Genomic DNA, 24,216 nt, shown 5'->3' with positions numbered 1-24,216 from the left:
CAAGCATATACAATATCAGAATATGGAAGACTCTGCAATGTTTTTATTGCCTCTCATTACCGCTTTGCTTTAGTTGTTTTTTTTCCTGGACAGAGTTCTCAAATGTTTTCAATAAAAGCAGGGGAGTTATTACTCCGTTTTCACTGGGTGGAGGGGGGGGGGAATTATCAAGCATTTCCCCAAAGCAACATTTCCATTGCGAACAAATTGCATTTGCTGTCCCCCACCCCCAGATTCAATATGTTATTTTTACCTGAGAAAAGTGCTCTTCTGACCACTTTAAAAAGCCATAATAATAAAAAAGCGGTAAACACCAGTGAACTTTATGAAATCTCTTACAGCGATGCCTTCAACCTTTCCCTGCAATGTGGTCTTTCCCCCCCTTTTATTAAAAAAAGAGTGTTTATTTTATGCTGTGTTGTGGGTGCTCTCTCCAGTGCGGCAGGTACATTAATCCACACACAAACACCCTTGTCCGTTTTCCTTTCCTGGCTTGACACCAGAGGTAACATTGACAAAGCTCAGCCATGGGGCATCATCCACTTTGGGGTTTCCTCAAACCCAAGCTGCATTTGCAGAAATTAAAATGTGGGGGCATCTGCCAATATTCATGCAGCAAAATTGTGGGCGTACCTGTTGAGACACCGCCTTTACACAGCCGTGTAAAAGCCCAGTGTAAAATTAGGGCTTTCTCAAATGTTAGGGCTTTTTTTGTTTGTTTTGAGTGTGCTTATCCTGAGCTGCTTCTGTTTTCTTTTATTTTTAAAAAAGCAGTTGTGAGCAGGGCCGGATTTCGGTTTGATGAGGCCCTAAGCTACTGAAGGTCATGGGGCCCTTTAGATATCCAGCTGTCCTTTGTCAACAACAAATTGTCACTGTTTTTTGTGTTGAATATATTCTCTATGGTAATTTATGGACCTAATAGGTATCTAAAGCCATTTGCACATAACAAATAGGAGCCTACACAACACAAAACACTGTTGCTGTGTGTTAAACACTGTTGCTGTGTGTAGGTTTTGTTTTATTTGTTTTTTATCTTATGTTTTGGAAATGTACATCCAGGTTTTTTTTCCCTTTACCGTATTTTTCGCTCTATAGGACGCACTTTCTCCCCTCCAAAAATTAAGGGGAAATGTGTGTGCGTCCTATAGAGCGAATGCAGGCTGCGCCGCTAAGCCGAAAGGCAGAACAGGGAGACGGAACGCTGCAGAGGGCTCCGTTTCACTGTTCTAGCTTGGGGACGGCTGCGCGCAAAGCCTCTCCAGGGCAGCGGGGCGCTGCACTCCAAAGGCTTCAGGGATCTTTGAGGCTGGGGGTGGGGGGAAGCAGCGCTTCCCCCCACCGCCAGCTCCACACGCTCGGGTGAATGCACCTTGAACACACCTTGTTTTAGAGGGGGAGAACAAGGGGAAAATTTTTTCCCCCCTGTTCTCCCCCTCCTATGGTCCGGTGCGTCCAATAGAGTGAAAAATACGGTAATTTTTTTGGGGGCCACCCAAGAGAGTGGGGCCCTAAGCTATAGCTTGTTTAGCTTATACGTAAATCTGGCACTGGTGGGGAGGGGTTCTGAACTGGATCAGTAGTGCATTGTGCAGAATAGAACCTTTCCCCTTCTGCACCTCTTTCCAGCCCAAATCCCACCCCAAGACATGTCTTATACTAGGGGTCAGCAAACCTTTTCAGCAGGGGGCCGGTCCACTGTCCCTCAGACTTCGTGGGGGGCCAGACTATATCTTGAAGAAAAATAATAATGAACAAATTCCTATGCCCCACAAATAACCCAGAGAGGCATTTTAAATAAAAGGACACATTCTACTCATGTAAAAACACGCTGATTCCCGGACCATCCGTGGGCTGGATTGAGAAGGCGTCTGGGCCGGATCCAGCCCCCGGGCCTTAGTTTGCCTACCCATGTCTTATACTGACTCAGACCATTGATCCATCTGCTCATAATTGTCCACTAAGGGCTCCTCTAAATCAATATTCCCCAACCTTTTCCCGACCGCGGTCCCCTTCCAACCTTGTTTCCTTCCTGTGGGGCAGCATAGCCAAGAGGGGCAACTGCCCCCCATAAGTAAAAATAAATACAAATGAATACAAATATGAGGTTCTTCCCCCTAACAAAAACCCTGGCTACGTCCATGCCCCCCTCCATCCTAGCATTAGAAAGATGACTGTTGAAATGTTTTGTTTGTAAATCGAACATGTTTTATTTATAATTTTTTATAATTTATACAAAATACAATTATATAAAGTGATAGGAGCATAATGAAATATTGTTGAAGCAGAAAAACATAGACTCATAGGAAACTCAGCTAAAACATCCAATACCAGAGGGGTTGACTATGTCTAGTCTTCAGTGAGTATTCTCTCTCCCCGCCTCAATCTTATTAAATGTTTTTAACATATAATGCAGTAAAAACCAAAGTGGTCTAAAGAGAAATAACAAAAAACAAGACAGAAAAAGAAAGAAAAAGAGTTGAGAAGAAAAGAGAGAGAAAAAGAATAACATATACTGTATTTTTCCGTGTATAAGATGCCACCATGTATAAGGCGCCCCCCATTCTTGGGGACTCCAATTTAAGAAAATGGGGGGAAAGATATTCGTGTATAAGACAAGCCCCGATTTTGAACATTATTTTAGAGTTAAAAAAAACCATAGACTTATACATGGAAAAGTATGGTAATTTTGTGTTTTATTATGAATAATATATCTATAGCCTCCTATTGCCCCTATATCTTAATCTTCAATCCATATACAGAGACAGGAATCCCCCCCCCAGCTTTCACTGGGGAGCTTCCCCCTTCCTCAGTGTAAAGGTTCTAGGGGTTGCTCGTGCGTAAGTTGCCGTTACTCCTGGCTAGGTTGCCTGGTTGAACCCTTTCTGTCTGGACAGCCTTAAGTTCCGTGGCTGCCTCAGTCGCTGGCAGAATCCGTCAGTGGGCGTTTCTTGAACCTCTTCCAGCATAGAAGCTGTTTGACGCCCAGTCTCTTCCTACTTTGCCTGCGCGGAAGTCTTCTGCGCAAAGTGGGTGTGGGCAGCGGAGTACTCGTCCCCTCTCTGCTGGTCTCCTGCGAAGAGTCCTGGAGCCACCTCTCCGATTCCCCCATCTGCCCCCCTTCTCCACTGGTGTTACGCTGATTTCCTTCCCCAGCAGCTGGGCTACCTCTCTCCCTGCTGGGACCCTCTCCGCCATCCCTCTGGAGCCTCCTCTCTGCCTCCAGCTCCGATGGCAGTTCCCTGACACTCAGTCTCACCCTCTGAGGAAGACCACTCTGACCAGTCTCTCACACAGGTCCCTTCCTTTTCTATCCAACACCAGTGAGCATTCGTTCTGATTTGTTTGCAGGAACAATGGCCGTGAGTATGCATCCTAATTTTCTTGCATGGTGTTTATACGTTTTCCAGTTAAGGATTCCTTCACCCCACAATTTGCAGTGTGGTTCCTCATCACCTTCCTAATAATAATAAATAATAACAAATTTTTATGTATACCCCGCCCTTCCCGGTTCAGAAAACCGGGCTCAGGGTGGCTAACAACAAATTTAAAACACTTAATTGATGCAACAAAAAACAGTATAAAACGTGAATAACAATAAATTCAGAATTTCAAAAATCAATTTAGGGGGGAAATCCATCCAATAAACATTAGATGATCACCAGGGCTAGCTGGCTAAATTAGTCCTATTTGGGCCAGCGAGGAGACCAGGGGAGAATTAGCTGTGGGATCCCAGAGTGGGGAATCTTCATAAAAAGGGGAGGGGGAGGGAAGGAAGGGGAATAAAAGATCAGACTAAGTTCAAATTGAAAGCCAGGCGGAATAGCTCTGTCTTGCAGGCCCTGCAGAAGGAGGTTAAATCCTGCAGGGCCCTGGTCTCATGGGGCAGAGAATTCCACCAGGTTGGACCCATCACTGAGAAGGCCCTGGCCCTGGTGGAGGATAGTCTGACTTCCTTAGACAAACTGACTTAAAAAGTTAGTTGTTTGTTTTTTTAATGGTGGTAGGATGACAGAGCTCTTTAACCTACTTTAACAGTGCAACCCCGAATTTCTGGTATATATTTAATTCCGCCTGCAAAATACTAGCAGCCTGGAGGCAACCGTAATTTCAGCGGCTCTCCAGGGTTTCTGACAAGGGTCTCTTCTTGCACTACCTGGGTATCCCAGTGATTGAGTCTAGGACCTTCCGCTCTAAAACAATAACAACAACAACAATAATAATAATAATAATAATAATAATTTATTATTTATACCCCGCCCATCTGGCTGGGCTTCCCCAGCCACTCTGGGCGGCTTCCAAAAAAATATTAAAATACTGTAATACATTAAAAGCTTCCCTAAACACGGCTGCCTTCAGATGTCTTCTAAAAGTCTGGTGGTAGTTGTTCTCTTTGACATCTGGTGGGAGGGCGTACCACAGTGTGGGTACCACTACCAAGAAGGCCCTCTGCCTGGTTCCCTGTAACTTGGCTTCTCGCAGTGAGGGAACCGCCAGAAGGCCCTCGGAGCTGGACCTCAATGTCCGGGCAGAACGATGGGGGTGGAGACGCTCCTTCAGGTATACAGGACCAAGGCCGCTTAGGGCTTTAAAGGTCAGCACCAACACTTTGAATTGTGCTTGGAAACGTACCGGGAGCCAATGTAGGTCTTTCAGACCGGTGTTATGTGGTCTTGGCAGCCGCTTCCAGTCACCAGTCTAGCTGCCGCGTTCTGGATTAGATGTAGTTCCTGGGTCACTTTCAAAGGTAATGAGCAATGGTCCTTCCTTTCTCCAAATAAATATTTGCTCCTGAGGAGTGCCATTGCAATAAAAAATGTGCTTGGTGCATGCAGTTCTACAACTGTTGTGCAATCGAGTGCCCTGGCCATTTCTCTGGCTTCTGTTGGGTCTGTGTCTTCTGACGATTCAGGTGTGGCTACGGAAGCCTGTTTTATGTTAGCACGTAAGGTAGGGCTGGAGAACCAGAGGTTGTTGGAATCCAACTCCCATCAGCTCCTGCCAGCCTGGCCAATCATCAGGGATGAAGGGATTTGTTGTCTAGCAACATCTGGCAAGCCACAGGCTCTCCATCTCAGATGCAGGATGACTAGGTGCAAAGGAGGTAGGAATTTCAAATGCGGTGCAAAACATTCAAGTTCTGCACCTGCAGCTTTTCTCACCTTACACTTGACAACCTACAGCTGCTTATTTGCCAACCCCCTCTTTTGTTGTATAGTCGTTTAGTCGTGTTTGACTCTTCGTGATCCCCTGGACCAGAGCACGCCAGGCACTCCTGTCTTCCACTGCCTCCCACAGTTTGGTCAAACTCATGCTGGTAGCTTCGAGAACACTGTCCAACCATCTCATCCTCCGTCGTCCCCTTCTCCTTGTGCCCTCCATCTTTCCCAACATCAGGGTCTTTTCCAGGGAGTCTTCTCTTCTCATGAGGTGGCCAAAGGATTGGAGCCTCAGCTTCAGGATCTGTCCTTCCAGTGAGCCCTCAGGGCTGATTTCCTTCAGAATGGAGAGGTTTGATCTTCTTGCAGTCCCTGGGACTCTCAAGAGTCTCCTCCAGCACCAGAATTCAAAAGCATCCATTCTTCGGCGACCAGCCTTCTTTATGGTCCAGCTCTCACTTCCATACATCACTACTGGGAAAACCATAGCTTTAACTATACGGAGCAATTTGATCTTCATCTGGTTAGCTGTCTGAATGTAAAATGGAGAAGAGAGATTGCGATCCAGAAAGGCCAACATTTTGTGGAAGGGATTTGAGTGCATATCAGAACTTTAGGATGGTGGATGAAAAAGCTCTGTCTCCCTAGCGTAAAAAAAAAATGCACTTAAACAAACATCTTGTTTTATTTGTGGCTTGGAAAGTGACAGGGAAATGCAAGGAGTGTGGAATGAATGAGCCATTTATGGGAAGACGTATAAACCGCCCCACCATCAAAGCAGGATGAATGCTCATTCCTATATAATCATTCCTGAAACAAATAGGAACAGATGCTCAGTAAACGTTGTACATCACATAAACGCTGTGTAAGCTTTGTAAAAGCAAATCTGGGTGAATAAACTGCGACCCCAAAGAGTCTCATTCCTGGGCATTCACAGCCATTTCACACCCCATAAACATATATGTGAAATTAAAATTTCGTTTTGCCCTGGTGTTCATCACTTCACATTTGTTTACCTTGAGGTGCATTTGCCATTTTATTCCCCATTCACTCAATTGAGAGGCCCTTTTGGAGTGCTTTGCAAACGCTTCCAGGTTTAAGGACCTGGAACTATTAAGCATCATAAGCAAACTTGGCGACCCCTCTGCTCTCCCTTAATGCAATATTATTTATAAACAAGTTAAAAAGCACAGTTCAAATATTGATCCTTGTGGGTGGGGAGACGCTACATCCCTCCATCAGAAGAATTGTCCATTTATTCCTACAGTAGTGAATTCCTGGACTGTGAATGCCCAGGAATGAGACCGTATAAGCTAAACAAGCTGTAGCTTAGGGCCCCAAGCTCTTGCACCCCCTAATATTTCACTATTAATATACTTCTTCTTCATTGTATTTCAGTTCAACAATTACTTTGATAAAATACATATTTTGCTACGTGCAAATGGCTTTAGATACCTACTAGGTCCATAATATAGCACATATAGCATATAGGTAAAGGTAAAGGGACCCCTGACCATTAGGTCCAGTCGTGGCTGACTCTGGGGTTGCGGCGCTCATCTCGCTTTATTGGCCGAGGGAGCCAGCGTACAGCTTCCGGGTCATGTGGCTAGCATGACTAAGCCTCTTCTGGCGAACCAGAGCAGTGCATGGAAATGCCGTTTTCCTTCCCGCCGGAGCGGTACCTATTTATCTATTTGGAGTTTGACGTGCTTTCGAAATGCTAGGTTGGCAGGAGCAGGGACTGAGCAACGGGAGCTCACCCCGTTGTGGGGATTTGAACCGCCGACCTTCTGATCGGCAAGCCCTGGGCTCTGTGGTTTAACCCACAGCACCACCCCGTCCATCCATATAGCATATATTCAACACAAAAAAGAGTGACAATTTGTTGTTGACAAAGGACAGCTGGACATGTAAAGGGCCCCATTACCTTCAGTAGCTTAGGGCCTCATCAAACCTAAATCCAGCCCTGCTCCTACTCCATGCTTCCTGATATGCAACCAATTCCTGATCCGTAGGAACACCTGTTGTTGATGTTGTTGGCATCCGTCTGTCTTGAGAGACAACAGAGTGCGCCTCCAGGGGTGAAGTCGAACTGTTGTGTTAGCAGCACCGAAATGAAATCCCTTGGGCACAAGCCTGGGCAGTGTGGATGGAGGTCCTGAGCTGCCCAGACAACAAGACCCCCCTTTTGGCCCGACTAGTGTGGTCCAAAGCAAAGAGGAGCAATGCGTTTGGCACCAATTTGGCTGCAGGAGTTGCCAGAAAGAGGCATTCAAGGAGCCAACCAACCCGTCTTAGGGACTCCACTCCAGATTTCTGTAGGATTTACTTCTTTGTGTATTCTGCTCCTGAAAATGTTCAGCAAGGGAGTAGGTATGGATTTTAATTTGGTGTTTACACCCTAAGCCTTTCTCATGAATGGGTATAGCCGCAAGGCAGAGGAGGTCTAGAGCCAGAGTTTTCCTTCTCCTAGACAGGCTCCCTTTCCAGGTTGATGAGCCCATCTGCCTCTCACTTCCCTCTGCAGCCTTCTTGACCGCTGGACCCACGATTGCTCTCATCCAGTCAATCTGCCGGAGCCTGTCTTCACATGTAGGGGAAACCCCTAACTCACCAAGGCTCTGAGACTTGTCGACTATCCTCACCTGGTTTAGCCAGCCAGTCACATATTGACATCTTTTGGGAGCCACAGGTGGAAGCCGAGTGCAGGATGGGGACCAAAGGTTACACGGAACCAGGCAGAGGGCCTTCTCGGTAGTGGCGCCCGCCCTGTGGAACACCCTCCCACCAGAATTCAAAGAGAACAACAACTACCAGACTTTTAGGAGACATCTGAAGGCAGCCCTGTTTAGGGAAGCTTTTAATGTTTAATAGGTTACTGTATTTTAGTGTTTTGTTGGAAGCCGCCCAGAGTGGCTGGGGAAGCCCAGCCAGATGGGCGGGGTATAAATAATATATTATTATTATTATTATTATTATTATTATTATTATTATTATTATTATTATTATTATTAACTACCCCTAACACCCTGTATAACACTATGCATGTTGTGAAGGAAGTGGATAGAGAATTTTCTCTCTCCCTTGTTCATAACACTAGAACTCGTGGACGTCCTATGAAACTGAATGTTGGAGGATTTAGGACAGAAAACAGAAGTTCTTCTGTCCCCAGTGCATTGTTAAACTGTGGAACTCCCTCCCACTGGAGGCAGTGATGGCTACCAACTCAGATGGCTTTAAAAGAGGATTAGACAAAGAGCAAAGGTATTAATGGCTACTAACTGGGATGGGTGTGTGGTGTTCTGCATTCACGAGAGGCAGTTATGCTTCTGAATGGCTGCAAATGGCAGGAGAATGCTGTTGCTCTTGGGTCCTCCTTGGGGGCTTCTCGTAGGCATCTAGCAGGCTGTTGCAAAAACAGGATGCTGGAGTTACATGGGCAAACCAGTGAATTTTATTAGCTGGCTGGGTTCTAGTATTATGGGAGAGGGAAACATAATAAGCCACGCATAATTATATCTTCTAACCAACGTCCCAATGTACCTGGGACTCAGCCCAACATGATGGGACTTAATTCTGAGTAAGTGTGCTTAGAATTGCGTTGTCAGTCTCTCCCTCCCCCCACCCCTTTTGGAAAACAACTAAAAAAAGCCCCCAATGCTTTGAGTCGCATCAGGGAAAAAGGTGGGGTATAAACAACAAACAAACAAACAAACAAACAAACAAACACACACACAAAATAATACAGTCATACCTTGGTTTTCAAATGCCTTGGGAGTCAAATGTTTTGGCTCCTGAATGATCGAAAACCGGAAGTGATTGTTCCAGTTTTCGAATGTTCTTTGGAACCTGAACATCTGATGTGACTTCCAACAGCTTCTGATTGCAGCCAATCAGAAGCCACACCTTGGTTTCTGAATGTTTTGGAAGTTGAATGGACTTCTGGAATGAATTCCATTTGACTTCCGAGGTACCACTGTAATGCTTTAACCCATTTTGGCACCTTCCAGATTCTGTGGACTACACTTCCCATCAGGCTCAGAAAACGTTGGCCTAATTGCCAACGATGATGGGATTTGTAGTCTATAATATCTGAAAAGCACCACGTTGGCTATATTTGCAATAATGATGATGATGATGATGATGATGATGAAATAATTGTCAGGAGTTCAGCCTACACTTGAGTAGGACCCTGGCAGAGACACATGCCCGACTGGCATGTTCCCTCCCTCCTGATTGTTCGTTCGGGAGCTTCATAAGCTTTCTTCAGTCCGAACATCACAGCGACCGATGCCAACCGACACCAGCACACTTAGGGATCCGCAGAGTTTCTGCAACTTGCGATTGACAGACCTCAGCGACTCAGCATTTTGGCTAATCTACTTTATTTACATATAAACACACACAGAGCACTGCATCATGGCTCTCTCTCTAGCATCAGACAGCAAAGCGAGAAAGAATAAGGACAATAGTCCCCCTTCACAGAACACAGTAACACAAACATCCTGTCTCCGTCACTTCCCACTCTGTGGAATGAAAACATACACCGTCATGTGATAGACAACAATCCCATGACTGCAACCATGGAGCAGGAATTCTAACAATAATAATATGCTTCCCATCTGAGTAAGCTTTAGCCTTTTATAGAGTAGAGCGTGCTTCCACCTTCCTCCTTATGCCCAGTCCAAGCGAGAGGTGGTGGAACAGCCACCCTTGGAGGTTTGCAGACACCTGGACATATCTGAATGAGGTTTCCACTAACAGCAGCAGCACTGACTCTGCAGAGCTGCCTGGCACATTACGGCACGGCTGAGGAACCTGTTGTTGGACTCCCAACTCCCACCACCCTCAGCCAGACTCATAGAATCACAGAATCATAGCACTGTAAGAGTTGGAAGACACCCCGAGGGTCATCTAGTCCAACCCCCTGCAATGCAGGAATCTCAACTAAAGCATCTGTTAGGGGATGATGGGAGTTGTAGTCCAGCAACATCAGGAGGGGCACATATTCCTCGTCCCTGCACTAAGACAATGCTGGGGCTATTAGGAGTGGAACAAATGTTATCATTTGCAACGAGGTTGAATAGAGGAGGGAGAAAGGTTGTTTTCTGCTGCTCCAGAGAAGTGGACATGGAGCAATGGATCCAAACTACAAGAAAGAAGATTCCACCTGAACACTAGGAAGAACTTCCTGACAGTAAGAGCTGTTCGACAGTGGAATTTGCTGCCAAGGAGTGTGGTGGAGTCTCCTTCTTTGGAGGTCTTTAAGCAGAGGCTTGACAACCATATGTCAGGAGTGCTCTGATGGTGTTTACTGCTTGGCAGGGGGTTGGACTCGATGGCCCTTGTGGTCTCTTCCAACTCTATGATTCTATGAGGTGAGAAAAATCCCTGAATTCACAACACACACAAACACACACCCGGATTTTCCTTGCATGCAAGTTTGCAGTTGCGTGCAAAAGTCCCTTTCGTTCTGTCTGTTGGCGTGTGATTTTATATATATATAAAACAAGCCTGTCTTCTCTAAGTGCATTTTATTTTTAATTGCACCATTGTCTCTATCGTTATTTGCGCATCCAAACTGGCCCTTGGCACACCGTTCAAGAGCTGCCTCTGCGCTCCGCAACCCGGCAGCAGCAAAATGAGAAATTTAATTCTCTCCCCTCCTGCTTTAATAAGAGTGTTTAAATCATCCTGAGAGAAATCGATAGAAGCAAGCTGATTCAGAGGAATGGCAAGGATGATATAAGAACCTATCAAGCCACACATCCCTCACTGCTGGCTGTCTGTTTGTGGACTGGCAAGTGAGCGGAGCATTCTGCACCAAAAACGACCGGTGGGAAATTTGTTTAGTTATGCAATGCATCTGCCCCCACCAAACCTTAGCCAAAAAGGCTGCCAGAGCAGTTGATGAAACATCTGTGGTAAGCTAGTCTCCCCTCCTTCCTTGCCCGCACCCCAGCAGAGTCTGTTCCACTGTCAAACAGCTCTTATTGTCAGAGGAGCCCCGTACCTACGGGACCGCCTCTCCTGATATGCCCCACGGAGGACCTTAAGGTCCACAAATGACAACACCTTGGAGGTCCCAAGTCGCAAGGTAGTTAGATTGGTCTCAACTAGGGCCAGGGCCTTTTCAGTACTGGCCCCGACTTGGTGGAACGCTCTGTCATAAGAGACTGGGGCCCTGCGGGACTTGACATCTTTCCGCAGGGCCTGCAAGACGGAGCTGTACCGCCTGGCCTTTGGTTTGGACTCAGTCTGACCCTTATGTTTCCCTCCCCTTATGGTTTTTAAATTACTTTTTAAAGGCTGCATTTTAAATTGCATTTTAACCTGTATTTTAAATTGGTCCCCCCCCCAATTATGTTTTTACTGTAATTTTACTGGTGTTAGCCGCCCTGAGCCCGGCTCTGGCCGGGGAGGGCGGGGTATAAATAAAAATTATTATTATTATTATTATTATTATTATTATTATTATTATTATTCCGTTCTTCCTGATGCTTAGTCTGAATCTCCTTTATTGTAACTTGAATCCATTGATTCGGGTTCAAGCCGCTGGAGAAGGAGGAAACAAGCTGGTTCCGTCTTCCTTGTGATAGCCTTTGAGATATCCGAAGAGGAACCGACTCCCTCAGAAAGTGGCAAACACTTCTCCATTGGAAGTTTTTTCAGCAAAGGTCGGAAGATTCTTTAGCTGTGATTCCTCCATTGCAGAGGGCTGGACTAGATGACCCTCGGGGTCTCTTCCAACTCTACTGTTTTGCCCCTTGAGCAGTCTCTGGGCTTCATGAACCAATGCCCTCTCTCTTTTTTTAACCTTAAAGGTAAAGGTACCCCTGCCCGTACGGGCCAGTCTTGACAGACTCTAGGGTTGTGCGCCCATCTCACTCAAGAGGCCGGGGGCCAGTGCTGTCTGCAGACACTTCCGGGTCACGTGGTCAGCGTGACGAAGCTGCTCTGGCAAGCCAGAGCCGCACACGGAAACGCTGTTTACCTTCCCGCTAGTAAGCGGTCCCTATTTATCTACTTGCACTCGAGAGTGCTTTCGAACTGCTAGGTTGGCAGGCGCTGGGACTGAACGACGGGAGCGCACCCCGCCGCAGGGATTCGAACCGCCGACCTTTCGATCGGCAAGCCCTAGGCACTGAGGCTTTTACCCACAGCGCCACCTTAGTTTTTAATAAATAATAATAACAATATTTTTTTATTTATACCCGACCCTTCCCGGTTCAAAAACCAGGCTCAGGGCGGCTAACAACAAATTTAAAACATTTAATTATAAAAGCAGCATAAAATACAGTATAAAAACTTGAATAACAATAAAATTCAAAAATCAATTTAGGGGAAATAAGCAGGGCTAGCTGGCTGAATTGGTCCTACTTGGGCCAGCGAGGAGGCCAGGGGAGGATTAGCTGTGGGGTCTCAGAGCGGGTGATCTTCATAAAAGGGGAGGGGAAGGAAAGGGAAGGGAAATAAAAGATCAGGCTATATTCAAATTAAAAGCCAGGTGGAATAGCTCTGTCTTACAGGCAGAAGAAGGTTAAATCCTAAATGGCCCTAGTCTCATGGGACAGAGCATTCCACCAGGTTGGAGCCATCACTGAGAAGGCCCTGGCCCTGGTGGAGGATAGTTTGACTTCCTTAGGGCCCGGGTCCTCTAAACTACGGTTGTTCATGGACCTTAAGGTCTTCTGCGGGGCAGACCAGCATCATGCAATACAAGCGTCACTCAAATCCAGCCAAAGCTTTTAGTTGTTTACAGTGTTCTCTTAAATAAATTGTAAAAATTTTCCATTCCTTATTAAAGTTTCTGTCTTCCTGGTTTCTGATTTTCCAGGTCAATTTCGCCATTTCGGCATAGTCCATCATCTTCATCAATCATTCGTCTCTGGTCGGGACATTATCTTCTTTCCATCTCCGGGCCAGTAGTATCCGTGCTGCTGTTGTCGCATACATAAATAATTGTTTCTGCTCCTTTGGTATCTCTGCGTCTAAGATTCCCAGTAAAAAAGGCTTCTGGTTTTTAAACAAATGTTATTTTAAACATTTTTTTCCAACTCATCATTTCCCAGAATGCTTTGGTTATCTTGCACGTCCACCACATGTGGCCCTACGTCCCTTCCTTCTATACATCTTTGCTAGCTTTGTTGTTGTTGTTGTTTAGTCATTTAGTCGTGTTCGACTCTTCGTGACCCCATGGACCAGAGCACGCCAGGCACTCCTGTCTTCCACTGCCTCCTGCAGTTTGGTCAGGCTCATGTTTGTAGCTTCCAGAACACTGTCCAACCATCTCGTCCTCTGTCGTCCCCTTCTCCTTGTGCCCTCCATCTTTCCCAACATCGGGGTCTTTTCCAGGGAGTCTTCTCTTCTCATGAGGGGGCCAGAGTCTTGGAGCCTCAGCTTCAGGATCTGTCCTTCCAGTGAGCACTCAGGGCTGATTTCCTTCAGAATGGATAAGTTTGATCTTCTTGCAGTCCATGGAACTCTCAAGAGTCTCCTCCAGCACCATAATTCAAAAGCATCAATTCTTCGGTCCAGCTCTCACTTCCGTACATCACTATATGAAATTGATGTGCCGGTGGTATTTAACACCTATAAAGCTTGCTAGCTTTATAGGTGTTAAATACCACCGGCACATCAATTTCATATAGTTCTCCTTCAACGCACAGCATGTTGTGAATTTAAGTCCACCAATATCCTCTCGTTTGTAGAGGTGAAATTTTATTTTATTTTTCTTCAGCCTTGGAAAGAATGATCTCCTTTAACTCCCTTTCCCCCCTCAAGCTGCACTTGGCTCTGCAGTCATTCTGGGAGGCTCTATTAATTAATGCTCTTAAGGCAATTTGCGATCAGCAGATGAAAGGTGCCAAAGGATCGCAAAGTATTGTAATCAGATAGTGAATCATGCCTCTGAGCCACGGCAGCTCGGTGGAATTTATGTTCTGCTAACGTCGATAATTCGACATATGATAATGCATATCATTCAAATTACAGCTTAATTTAGCACAAATGAATATGGGAGGATTAGCATATTTCTCCATCAGCCCCAATTAAAGGACATTAAGGAGAAAGTCAGCTGGAGCAGAGAGGAGAGAGCAAGCGTAAAACATCCCCAGGGATTCAGAACAGGGACCCCTCTGGGGCTTAGCAGCTGGGGAGAGACAAAGGAAGAGTGTTTGCCTGAAAGTTTTTTGGCACTTTTGGGGGGTTTTCATTTCCAGCCGAAGCAAAATCCCACTGCCGAAGCTCGCAGCCCGGTGACAATATGGAAGTGGGAATAGGGGAGATATTCCGATCCCATCATCCGCCTACAAAGACCTGGGCAAAAAGGCGCATCTTGACCTGATCTTGAAAAGTATGCAAAGATGAGGCCAGATGCACCCTGGGACATTCCACCCCGCGACGGGGTGAGCTCCCATTGCTCGATCCCAGCTCCTGCCAACCTAGCAGTTCGAAAGCACGTCAAAGTGCAAGTAGATAAATAGGTACCACTCTGGCGGGAAGGTGAACGGCATTTCCGTGCGCTGCTCTGGTTCGCCAGAAGCGGCTTAGTCATGCTGGCCACATGACCCGGAAGCTGAACGCCGCCTCCTTTGGCCAGTAAAGCAATATGAGCGCCACAAACCCAGAGTCGTCCGCAACTGGACCTAATGGTCAGGAGTCCCTTTACCTTTACTTATAGGTTGGAATACACACATGCACACACAAAGTGTATTTTCAGTTGGAACTTGCTGGAATTCAGTCCCCGCTCCTCTCAGGTGGGTGCCATTGCTAAAACGAATGAGATGTTCATGGTGAGTTCTGACACCTCTTTTTCTAGAAAAATAGCACATATATCCTGTTAAGGCTGACTGAGATAACTGCCTCTCCTGGTTTTTGTACAGCCTGGTTGTTGATGGCAAATAGCTGCCTTCTTAATGGGCCATTAGGTTGCTCTTGCCTGAGGCCATGTTCGAAGGTGCCTTAAATCAAGAGGCCATTGCACAGGGAATGCCAGAGCAGCCTCCTGACTTGGGGAGGAAGGAGTAATGGAAAGGGCAGTTGCTTGAGCCTGCTGCTTTGTGCAAAGAAATGGCGGCTGAGACTGCTTAAACCTCTCCCTTCTTGCCTTTATTTATTTCCTTCCTTCCGTTCATGAGTCATTTCCCATTATGCATCTCAAAGTAATCCAACAATGGGAAACATCAGCAAGATACAATTCCATGTGTAGAAATAATTGCATGAAGGCCTTTTGCTTTTTCGATTGAGGACCTCGGTGGAGCTTATTCAGACTCCAAATTCTTGACCAAAGGCCTTGTGTAGTTTCTCTGGGGGTGCCAGGGATTTCCCCTGGGGATCCTCACAGCTGTCCATGGAGGCGCAGGTCAATTCTGTGTCCAACTGTCTACCAGCTCCATCTGGTATGCAGGATGAGACCTTATCTGCCCGATGTCTGTCTCGCCTGAGTGGTGCATGCTCTGGTTATCTCCTGCTTGGACTACTGCAATGCTCTCTACATGGGGCTACCTTTGAAGGTGACCTGGAAACTACAACTAATCCAGAATGCGGCAGCTAGACTGGTGACTGGGAGAGGCCGCCGAGACCACATAACACTGGTCTTGAAAGACCTACACTGGCTCCCAGTACGTTTCCGAGCACAATTCAAAGTGTTGGTGCTGACCTTTAAAGCCCTAAACGGCCTCGGCCCAGTATACCTGAAGGAGCGTCTCCACCCCCATCGTTCTGCCTGAACACTGAGGTCCAGCGCCGAGGGCCTTCTGGTGGTTCCCTCACTGCGAGAAGCCAAGTTGCAGGGAACCAGACAGAGGGCCTTCTCAGTAGTGGTACCCGCCCTGTGGAACGCCCTCCCACCAGATGTCAAAGAGAAGAACAACTACCAGACTTTTAGAAGACATCTGAAGGCAGCCCTGTTTAGGGAAGCTTTTAATGTTAAATAGACCACTCTATTTTAATACTCTGTTGGAAGCCGCCTAGAGTGGCTGGGGAAACCCAGCCAGATGGGCGGGGTATAAATAATAAATTCTATTCTATTCTGCATGCAAAGCTATGATTCCAACCTCCTGTCCCCCCCGCCCCCAAAAGGCATTTGAGCTCTCAACAGTGCTGGTATTTCAGAGAAGTCACTCCTCCCCTGGAAATCATTCTGTCATTCACCCACCTCTCTTCCCAATTCCTTCAGGTGCCTGCTTTCAAGAATGGAGTGGCAGCTTCTGGCATTTGCCATTTGCCTCAGTTTGGCTACCTCGAATTCGGCAGACTGTTCCGCTCAGTGCTCCGCATGTGCTCTTCACAGCCAAGATGTGGATAAGCTGGTCAGCCCCTTGGTAAGTTGCAGCCCGGTCAAGACTTGGCTACCCTTGCCCACCTGAATCCTAATCTGATCTGGGATGCTGTTTATGCAAGCAAAACATACATGCAAGCATAATTTTGTTGGTAACCTATCTTGGTCTCAGACCTGTGGGAATGTTCAGGGTGGCAGGAGAGGATATCTTGTTTATTAATATCCTTCCTAACTTGCGCTAGCAAATTCCTTTACGTAGCAGAGCGCATTCCCCTTTACACAGAAGAAAACTAGTTGCAAACTCGTGTGAGTTTCTTAAGACAATACACAATTCCATCTGGCTTGTCCAGATTGAAATGTGTTCTGATATTTTCCTGGTAAGACCCCTTGAATCTCTCCTAAAAGAATAAAGACACCACAGTCTTATTCATAAGCAAGAAAAAGAAAGTTTACTCACGATCAGGCAGAGCACAGTGTGATCCCTGAAGGCAGGCTTTAGGCTTAAAGTTTCAAATATATACTTAGAGTGTTAAAATCGAAATGTAGAAATATGGAAATAACAACAAGAGGCAGGATTGAGATTTGGAGTTATGCTTCAAGGTCCAGACTATGGGAAGTCCCAAAAATTAATAATTACAATTTGGAAGATAATTCAATCTTTTTTATTTTAGTTTATTTATTTTTATTGGATTTTGATTTGATATGTTAATTGGATTTTTTTTATTGGAAAATTAATAAAAACAATTTAACAGAAAATAAAGTTTCAAACATATACATACAGGTTTACCCCATAAGAGAGATTTACCTAGTGACTGCAGGCTAGCAGTCCAGCAGTTCACAGGATGAAAGGAAGATGGAAAAGAAGGAGAGTGGAAGCACGCCTTGTCCTTTTGCTACCAGGTCTGGAAAGGTCACGTCCACCCACTAGTCACATGCAAGAGGAAGGATGCTCCAGACCAGGAGGAACAGGAAGTTTCGACTGGCTGGACCAAGCATTCCCTTGCATGTCCACTCTAGGAAAACAAGGAATGTTGTACTTGACTGCTCCCTGTGGATTACATCGCACGAGACCCACCTCTCCTGTGTCTATGGAGAGGATACCTACATTTAACATCAGCTGATCCATCCCCCAGCCAATCACCTTCCAACACCCCACTGTTCCACCGTCTCTCATCCAACCGCAGTCCTTCAAAGACAACTTTACTCCACCCATTGTTACTGGATGTGCTTGTATACCTTATCTGGAATTGTTTTTCACTCTAACATTCAGCTGTTAGATTCCTCCTAAGCTGGTTCTTACCAGTTTTACTCCCTTTTGCGTACACAACACTGGCACTCACCGATAATGGGTTTTACAGAATTTCTATCTCTGGGCCACGGAGGGAATGTTGACCAGGTTGCCCCTTTCGTTGGTGTCTTACAGATATGCTCCCTGGAGTGCCAAGGCTCCTTGCTGTCCAGCGCTGAGTGGGAGAAGTGCAAGAAAGCTCTGTCCTTCCTCGCCCCTTTCCTGATCGAGGGGGAGCCCGACAGACCATCCCAGGGGGATGAAGAGGAGGAGACTGAACAGGAAGGTGACCCTAGGCCCAGGGAGGTGTACACTGGGCCAGCCAAACGTTACGGAGGCTTCATGAAGAAGCTGGACAAGAACAAGATCTTTTCTCTCCTCCGTGAGAACGCCCTTGCCAAGGGGAGTGTGGCAAAGAAGTACGGTGGATTCTTCCGGAAGGTGGGGGAGAGAGCAGCCTCTGAGGTGGGTGCTGAGGAGGAATACCCGGCGGCTCTGGAGACTGGAGACCTGGCCTACAATGGGGAAGAGTCAGATGCGGGGTTGCTCAAGGATGAGGTGAAACGCTACGGGGGATTCCTCCGCAAGTACCCCAAGCGAGGTTCCGACATGGCGGTTGGCGAGGAGGGCAGGCAAGAGCTGGGTGACCTGCGCAAGCGCTACGGGGGCTTCATGCGCAGGATCCGACCCAAGCTGAAGTGGGACAATCAGAAGCGCTACGGAGGGTTCCTGAGGCGCCAGTTCAAGGTGACCACCAGGTCGGAGGAAGAGCCCAACGCCTACTCAGAGGAGGCCTATGACTTATAGAAGCCGCTTTGGGCAGACACCCAAGTCGTCCTCCGGCCACGACACCCCCAAATATAGACTGTGTGGGTCACTCCAACCGCTCACCCCAGTGCTCAGCCAAGTAGTGCAAGGGCCACCGGCAGGCCTGATAGAGAAGGAATGAATCGACATCATGGCGTAGCTTAGCATGGATTTTGAGATGGAGGGAAGCCAGGGTTTGGGGATTCAGGGCCTGAGATGCAGCTTTCTGGTGCTGTCCTCAATCTCTAGAAAGAGGGGTGCATGTATGGAGATGCTTCCAGCCTCTAAAGAGATTTGTTCTCATCTGTCATTAATATTTTGTTTCCCTGTCTGCCAAAAAACGAATCTAGCCTGGCTAACAAATCTAATTAGCCGGTACAATAACAAAACCACATCAATGGAACGCACCAAAAGTGCACACCTAAGCCTGTTTGCTTGGAAGTAAAATCCCTCTGAATTCCCAGCCAGCGTGCTTAGAAGTGCAGCCTGTAAACAAATTTAAACGGTGAAAACAGCAGCAATCAAACCTCATTGAAGAGTAATAGCTTGGAAACACCTGCTGGTACAAAGCAATCACAGTCCAAACCTCAGCTGGATAAAGCGGCCTTCCCCAACCTCGTGCCCTCCTGACGTTTTGGATGACAGCTCCCATCAGCCGCAACCTGTATGGCTGTGCAGTCTGAAACTGATGGGATTTGTAGTCCAAAAACAGCTGCAAAGCAACTGGTTAGTGAAAAGTCAAATGGAAACAGCAAGACTTTTAAAAAACTTTAAATAGCGTCACATCCATCCTATAAAAAGCAGTATTCAGAATAGTGGTTTGCACGGCCCACTAAGGAAGATAATAACATAATAATGTTCACAATAGGAATCCTAGTATCACAGAGTTGGAAGGGAACCTGAGGATCATCTAGTCCAACCCCCTGCAATGCAGGAATATGCAGCTGTCCTACACGGCGGTCGAAGCTGCAACCCTGGCTTCATCAGCACCATGCTCTAGCCAACTGAGCTCTCAATTGCACATTTATTCAAAATCAAAACTGTTTAATTAATTCAACAAGATGCATAAACTTGATCCAGTGATGACAGCTTTTCAGAGCCAACAGAGTGATAGATAACTCAGTCGGTAGAGCATGAGACTCTTAATCTCAGGGTGGTGGATTCGAGTCCTACTTTGTGCAAAAATATTCCTGTGTTGTCGGTGGTTGGACAACGTGAGCCCCCTGGTCCCTTCAAACTCTAGGATTTTACGATAGTCATTTCCACCTCCAGTGCCCAGCTGCCACCCCTTGCCTCTCAGCGCCCCCCACCAGATAATCCTAGTGCCCCTCAGGGGGTGATCTTGCCCACTTTGTGAACCTCTGGAGCAGGCAAATGGGTATGATAAAGTCTGGCTGCTGCCCTCTCTCTTTACACTGTGCATATATGATTTACTTTAAGTGTTCCCTTCGAAATGTCAAGTGTGAAATGTGACGAGGTGGTGTTTCAAAACACACACATAGTACAGGCACACACGTTCCCAGGGTCGCGACTGGCAAGCCAGAGTCAGTTTGCTTTGTAGTGTTTGAAATCACCCTCTGTGGACAGGCTTTGCAAGGAATCTGTCATGCGGGACCTTTAGGACTCGAGAGGACAGTGGGGCAAAAAAACCCAACCCAAACAAAAACAGAAAAAAGAGACCGTGCCCCATGGGAACTGATGTTTGTATCATGCCAGCTTCAAATTAAGTAAAAACCTTTGTGCCGCCTAGCTGAGCCAGATGTGGTGTGATAGATGCGTTTGCACCCTGGAAGTCTGCATTTTTATTTCTTCTGCTCGTGCAGTTTCCTAAGTGCTACCCCAAACACCCATTTCCCAGAGCCAATTAAAGCGTGTGGCTCACAGATCACACAATAATTTCTCCGTCTTTCACAAGATGTAGGCAGGGGTCAGCAAACTTTTTCAGCAGCAGGCCAGCCCACTGTCCAGCAGACCTTGCGGGGGGCCGGACTATATTTTGAAAAATAAAATAAATGAAGGAATTCCTATGCCCCACAAATAACCCAGAGATGCATTTTAAATAAAAGCACACATTCTACTCGTGTAAAAACACCAGGCAGGACCCACAAATAACCCAGAGATGCATTTTAAATAAAAGCACACATTCTACTCGTGTAAAAACACCAGGCAGGCCCCACAAATAACCCAGAGATGCATTTTAAATAAAAGGACACATTCTACTCATGTAAAAACACGCTGATTCCCAGACCATCCACGGGCCGGATTTAGAAGGCGATTGGCCCAGATCCGACCCCTGGGCCTTAGTTTGCCTACCCATGATGTGGGGGGTGAGGAGTGAATTCTGTGTCCGACTTGACTCAGACCCATTTTCCTCCCAAGCCCCAACCCCATCGTGCTTGTCCTTTGGAACATTGGCACCAGGGCCGCCTTTAGCATATTCGGCACAGGGGTGCAAAGATCAGTGCCCCCAAATTTAGTTTAGCCCCGCCCCGACGCCGTTGAGTCTGACAAGCGCCACTGCTGTGAGGTGGAAACCAGAATGGTTGTGGCTGGGGAGGATCGTGAAGAAGCCGGGAGGAGCAGGGAGAGGCGGTGAAGTGGAGAGAAATGGAAGATCTGCCAAGGAAGGAAGAGTGAGTGAGTGAGAGAGAGAGAGAGAGAGAGAGAGAGAGAGATTGGCTGCTCCGCTTTGGGGCTCTGTAGAATCAGAGGCATAGGGCACCCTTCCCTGTTCTGCTGGCTGCTTCCGCCGCTCCCAGACCCGTCCAGGAGCCACTGGGGCATAGCTGTCAACTTTCCCCTTTTCTTGCGAGGAATCCTATTCGGAATAAGGGAATTTCCCCTTTAAAAAAGGGAAACGTTGACAGCTATGCACTGGGGGTGGCCGCAGTGGCGTAGCGTAGGTTGTCAGCACCCGGGGCAAGGCAAGTAATTTGCGCCCCCTAACCTGGGGCAAGGCAAGTAATTTGCGCCCCCACCCCCGCTGCACTGTCCCTCCCCCAGATAGTCCCTCGCTCTCTCTCCGCACAGCACCGCACGCCTGGCACCCTCCCCTCCACAGTGGGCGGTGACCCGGCGGCTTGGATCGGATTCGCACAGCCAGCACTGCAGTGAGAGAGAGTGAGTGAGCCAGGTAGGGGCAGAGAGCTGCGAGTGCGAGCGCGCCCCCCCCCTCCCGATGTTGCGCCCGGTGCGGCCGGCCCCCCCTGCACCCCCCACGCTACGCCACTGGGTGGCCGGGGTCTCCCTCTCAGCATTTCTGGGGGCGATCGGCTTCGCTTGTGGGTGCGCAGCCGCCACCAGGCGAGCAGGGCTAAGTGTGGATCAGTGGCGCTTGTTTCCAGCAGCTGGGACAGGAGTGCTCTCAATCCCTCCGCTTTCCTTCCTCTTCCTCTTCCTCTTCCTCCTCCTCCACCCCCCACTTCCCTTCTCTCCATTGCAATGCAGCGCCCAGCGGTCAACTTTGACAGCGGCCAGGGAAGGGGAGGTTGGGGTTGGGTAAGTGGTGTCGCCACGAGCCAACTGCCCCGGGGAGCTTAGGCGGCTTCAGCGGCGGGTGTCTGGCGCCCTCCAGAATTCGGCGCCCGGGTGCCCTGCACCCCTTGCACCCCCGGGTAAAGACGGCCCTGGTTGGCACTATGTCCCACGGAGAGTGGCATTTGCCACTGGGTTTTGAAGGCCAGGCCGATCTTACCCTCAGAAGCAGATCGCCACTTGTCCAAGGCACGAGCGACCAAATTAGAAAGTTGCGTTTTGCTAGAGAGTGAAGCATCCGCTGGGGCTTCACCCGGAAGCAGCAGCCGAAGTCTGCAAGGCACTTTGAGGGACAAAATTCCTGGCTGCCCGTGGGTGATAAAGGCTCAGACAGGAAAGGGTAGTCTAAGGGTGTTTATTGGGGCTTGTTGGTATCCGTCTGCCTCGGGAGACAATGGAAAACTGTGTCTTTGGGGGTGAAGTCAAGCTGTTGGAGAGTTAGAGCACCTGCTGTGGCTGTAGAGACTGAAATGGGAGAGACATGTTTTGTTGCAGCTGGGGCAGATGAAGGCATCCTTACTCCTAGGTAAATCTGCACAGAATGACACCTTAGGGTATCCACAGATAGTGGCTCAATAGCCCAGCTTTTGTTGATTGCAGTCCACACTGACAGGCGGGTCAACTTGCTAATTTCCTGAAGCATGGGGAAACTTATTTCCTCCCTTCCCTTGAGGGCCACATTCCCCCTGTAAATAAATAAATAAATAAATAAATAAATAAATAAATAAATAAATAAAAATAATATATTTATTTATACCCTGCCCATCTGGCTGGGTTTCCCCAGCCACTCTGGGTGGCTCCCAACAGAATTAAAAGCACAATAAAACACCAGACATTAAAAACTTCCCTAAACAGGGCTGCCTTCAGATGTCTTCTAAAAGTCAGATAGTTGTTTATCTCCTTGACATCTGCTGGGAGGACATTCCACAGGGCAGGCACCACCACTGAGAAGGCCCTCTGCCTGGTTCCCTGTAACCTCACTTCTCACAGGGATGCTACAGTCTGGCAGTGGGTGAGGCTGGAAAACGTATATGGGGCTGGACCCACCCAATCATCCTCTCTCTCTCACGCACCCCATTCTCCCACTCCCTTCTCTAATGTAGACTTGGCCAATCTACTAGAAAACAGTCCTTGGAAAATGTGTAGCATGTGCATATGGGAAATCAATCTTTATTGGGGGTTTTTTCCTGTTGCAGAGTTCATTCACCATTGGTATTACAATAATCAATCAGTAGTAGTTTTTCCTAATCTCCCGTGTGGTTCCCTCTGCAGCCCCTTTTGCTATCCCACCCCCACAGAAAAAAAGAAAGCCTGGCATTTCATTTTATTTGCCAAATGATTAAGTTGCCTTTCAGCACAAGATACGCAGGACAGAGCAGGGTACTCTTCAAAAGGTGTGTTTTTAATTAAAAAACCAAACACATAATATATTTAATTCCATTTATGAATTGCTTCCCATCAAGGATGTAACATTGCGACAAGAACATCGGCAAAATGAAACAAAACCCTTCACAATTCTAACAATTGACAAACCCCAGTTTTATATGCAAAGACAACGCAATGCAATTTCGAAACTGAAAAACCATTTCAAATCCAGGACATGTGCAGCCTGGGATAGAGATATCCACTTAAAAGGTCTCCAACAGGCAGCAAAACAGTGCTTTCCTGGAATGCAGGAAACGCCAGGCCATAATAGTCTCCTAGGGCCTGTCCATACCTTGGCCCAGGGCCAGCCCGGGACATTTTGCTGCTATAGTCAAAACAGAAAATGCCATGCCAGCATCGCCTTCACTTCTGCAACCAACCCTCCTGCTCCTCTGCTGTACACCTGCCCACCTGCTGGGGGACAGAAGGAGGCCAGAGAGGAGCTGGCTGCAGAGGGTGGGCACGTGGCGGTGGCAGAAGGGCAGGAGAAGGCGACTGGCACGCTCCTTGTAGGCCACCCCTACCAGCTGTCCGGATCTGGCCGCCCTGAGGCAACTGCCTCACATTGCCCCATTGGTGGGCTGGCCCTGCCTCGATTCATAGGTGCCAACTCCTAGGAGCCGAGGCAGTTTCAGCCCCCCAATGTATTTTTTTTTCCAGAGGGCTTTTGGCTCCACCTCTTCCCTCCTTGTGACATCAGGATGTTGTGTGACTTTGCATTG

The 24,216-nt window shown here is 47.5% G+C and overlaps 1 protein-coding gene across 1 annotated transcript in view; it reads left to right on the top strand.

The window, feature by feature from the left end:
• PDYN (prodynorphin) overlaps window positions 1-21,046 on the top strand; it is a 26,381-nt gene extending 5,335 nt beyond the window's left edge. Inside the window, exons 2-3 of the mRNA XM_083447654.1 lie at window positions 16,339-16,483; window positions 17,864-21,046. Coding sequence (XP_083303780.1) covers window positions 16,339-16,483; window positions 17,864-18,535 — 817 coding nt within the window. The 3' untranslated portion in view covers window positions 18,536-21,046. The remainder of the gene's footprint in view (window positions 1-16,338; window positions 16,484-17,863) is intronic.
• Window positions 21,047-24,216: the final 3,170 nt, after the last annotated feature.

Source organism: Podarcis tiliguerta (genome assembly GCF_965153285.1).
Source record: "Podarcis tiliguerta genome assembly, chromosome: 6".
Classification (NCBI taxonomy): domain Eukaryota; kingdom Metazoa; phylum Chordata; class Lepidosauria; order Squamata; family Lacertidae; genus Podarcis; species Podarcis tiliguerta.
This window is presented reverse-complemented; position numbering and strand designations above follow the sequence as displayed.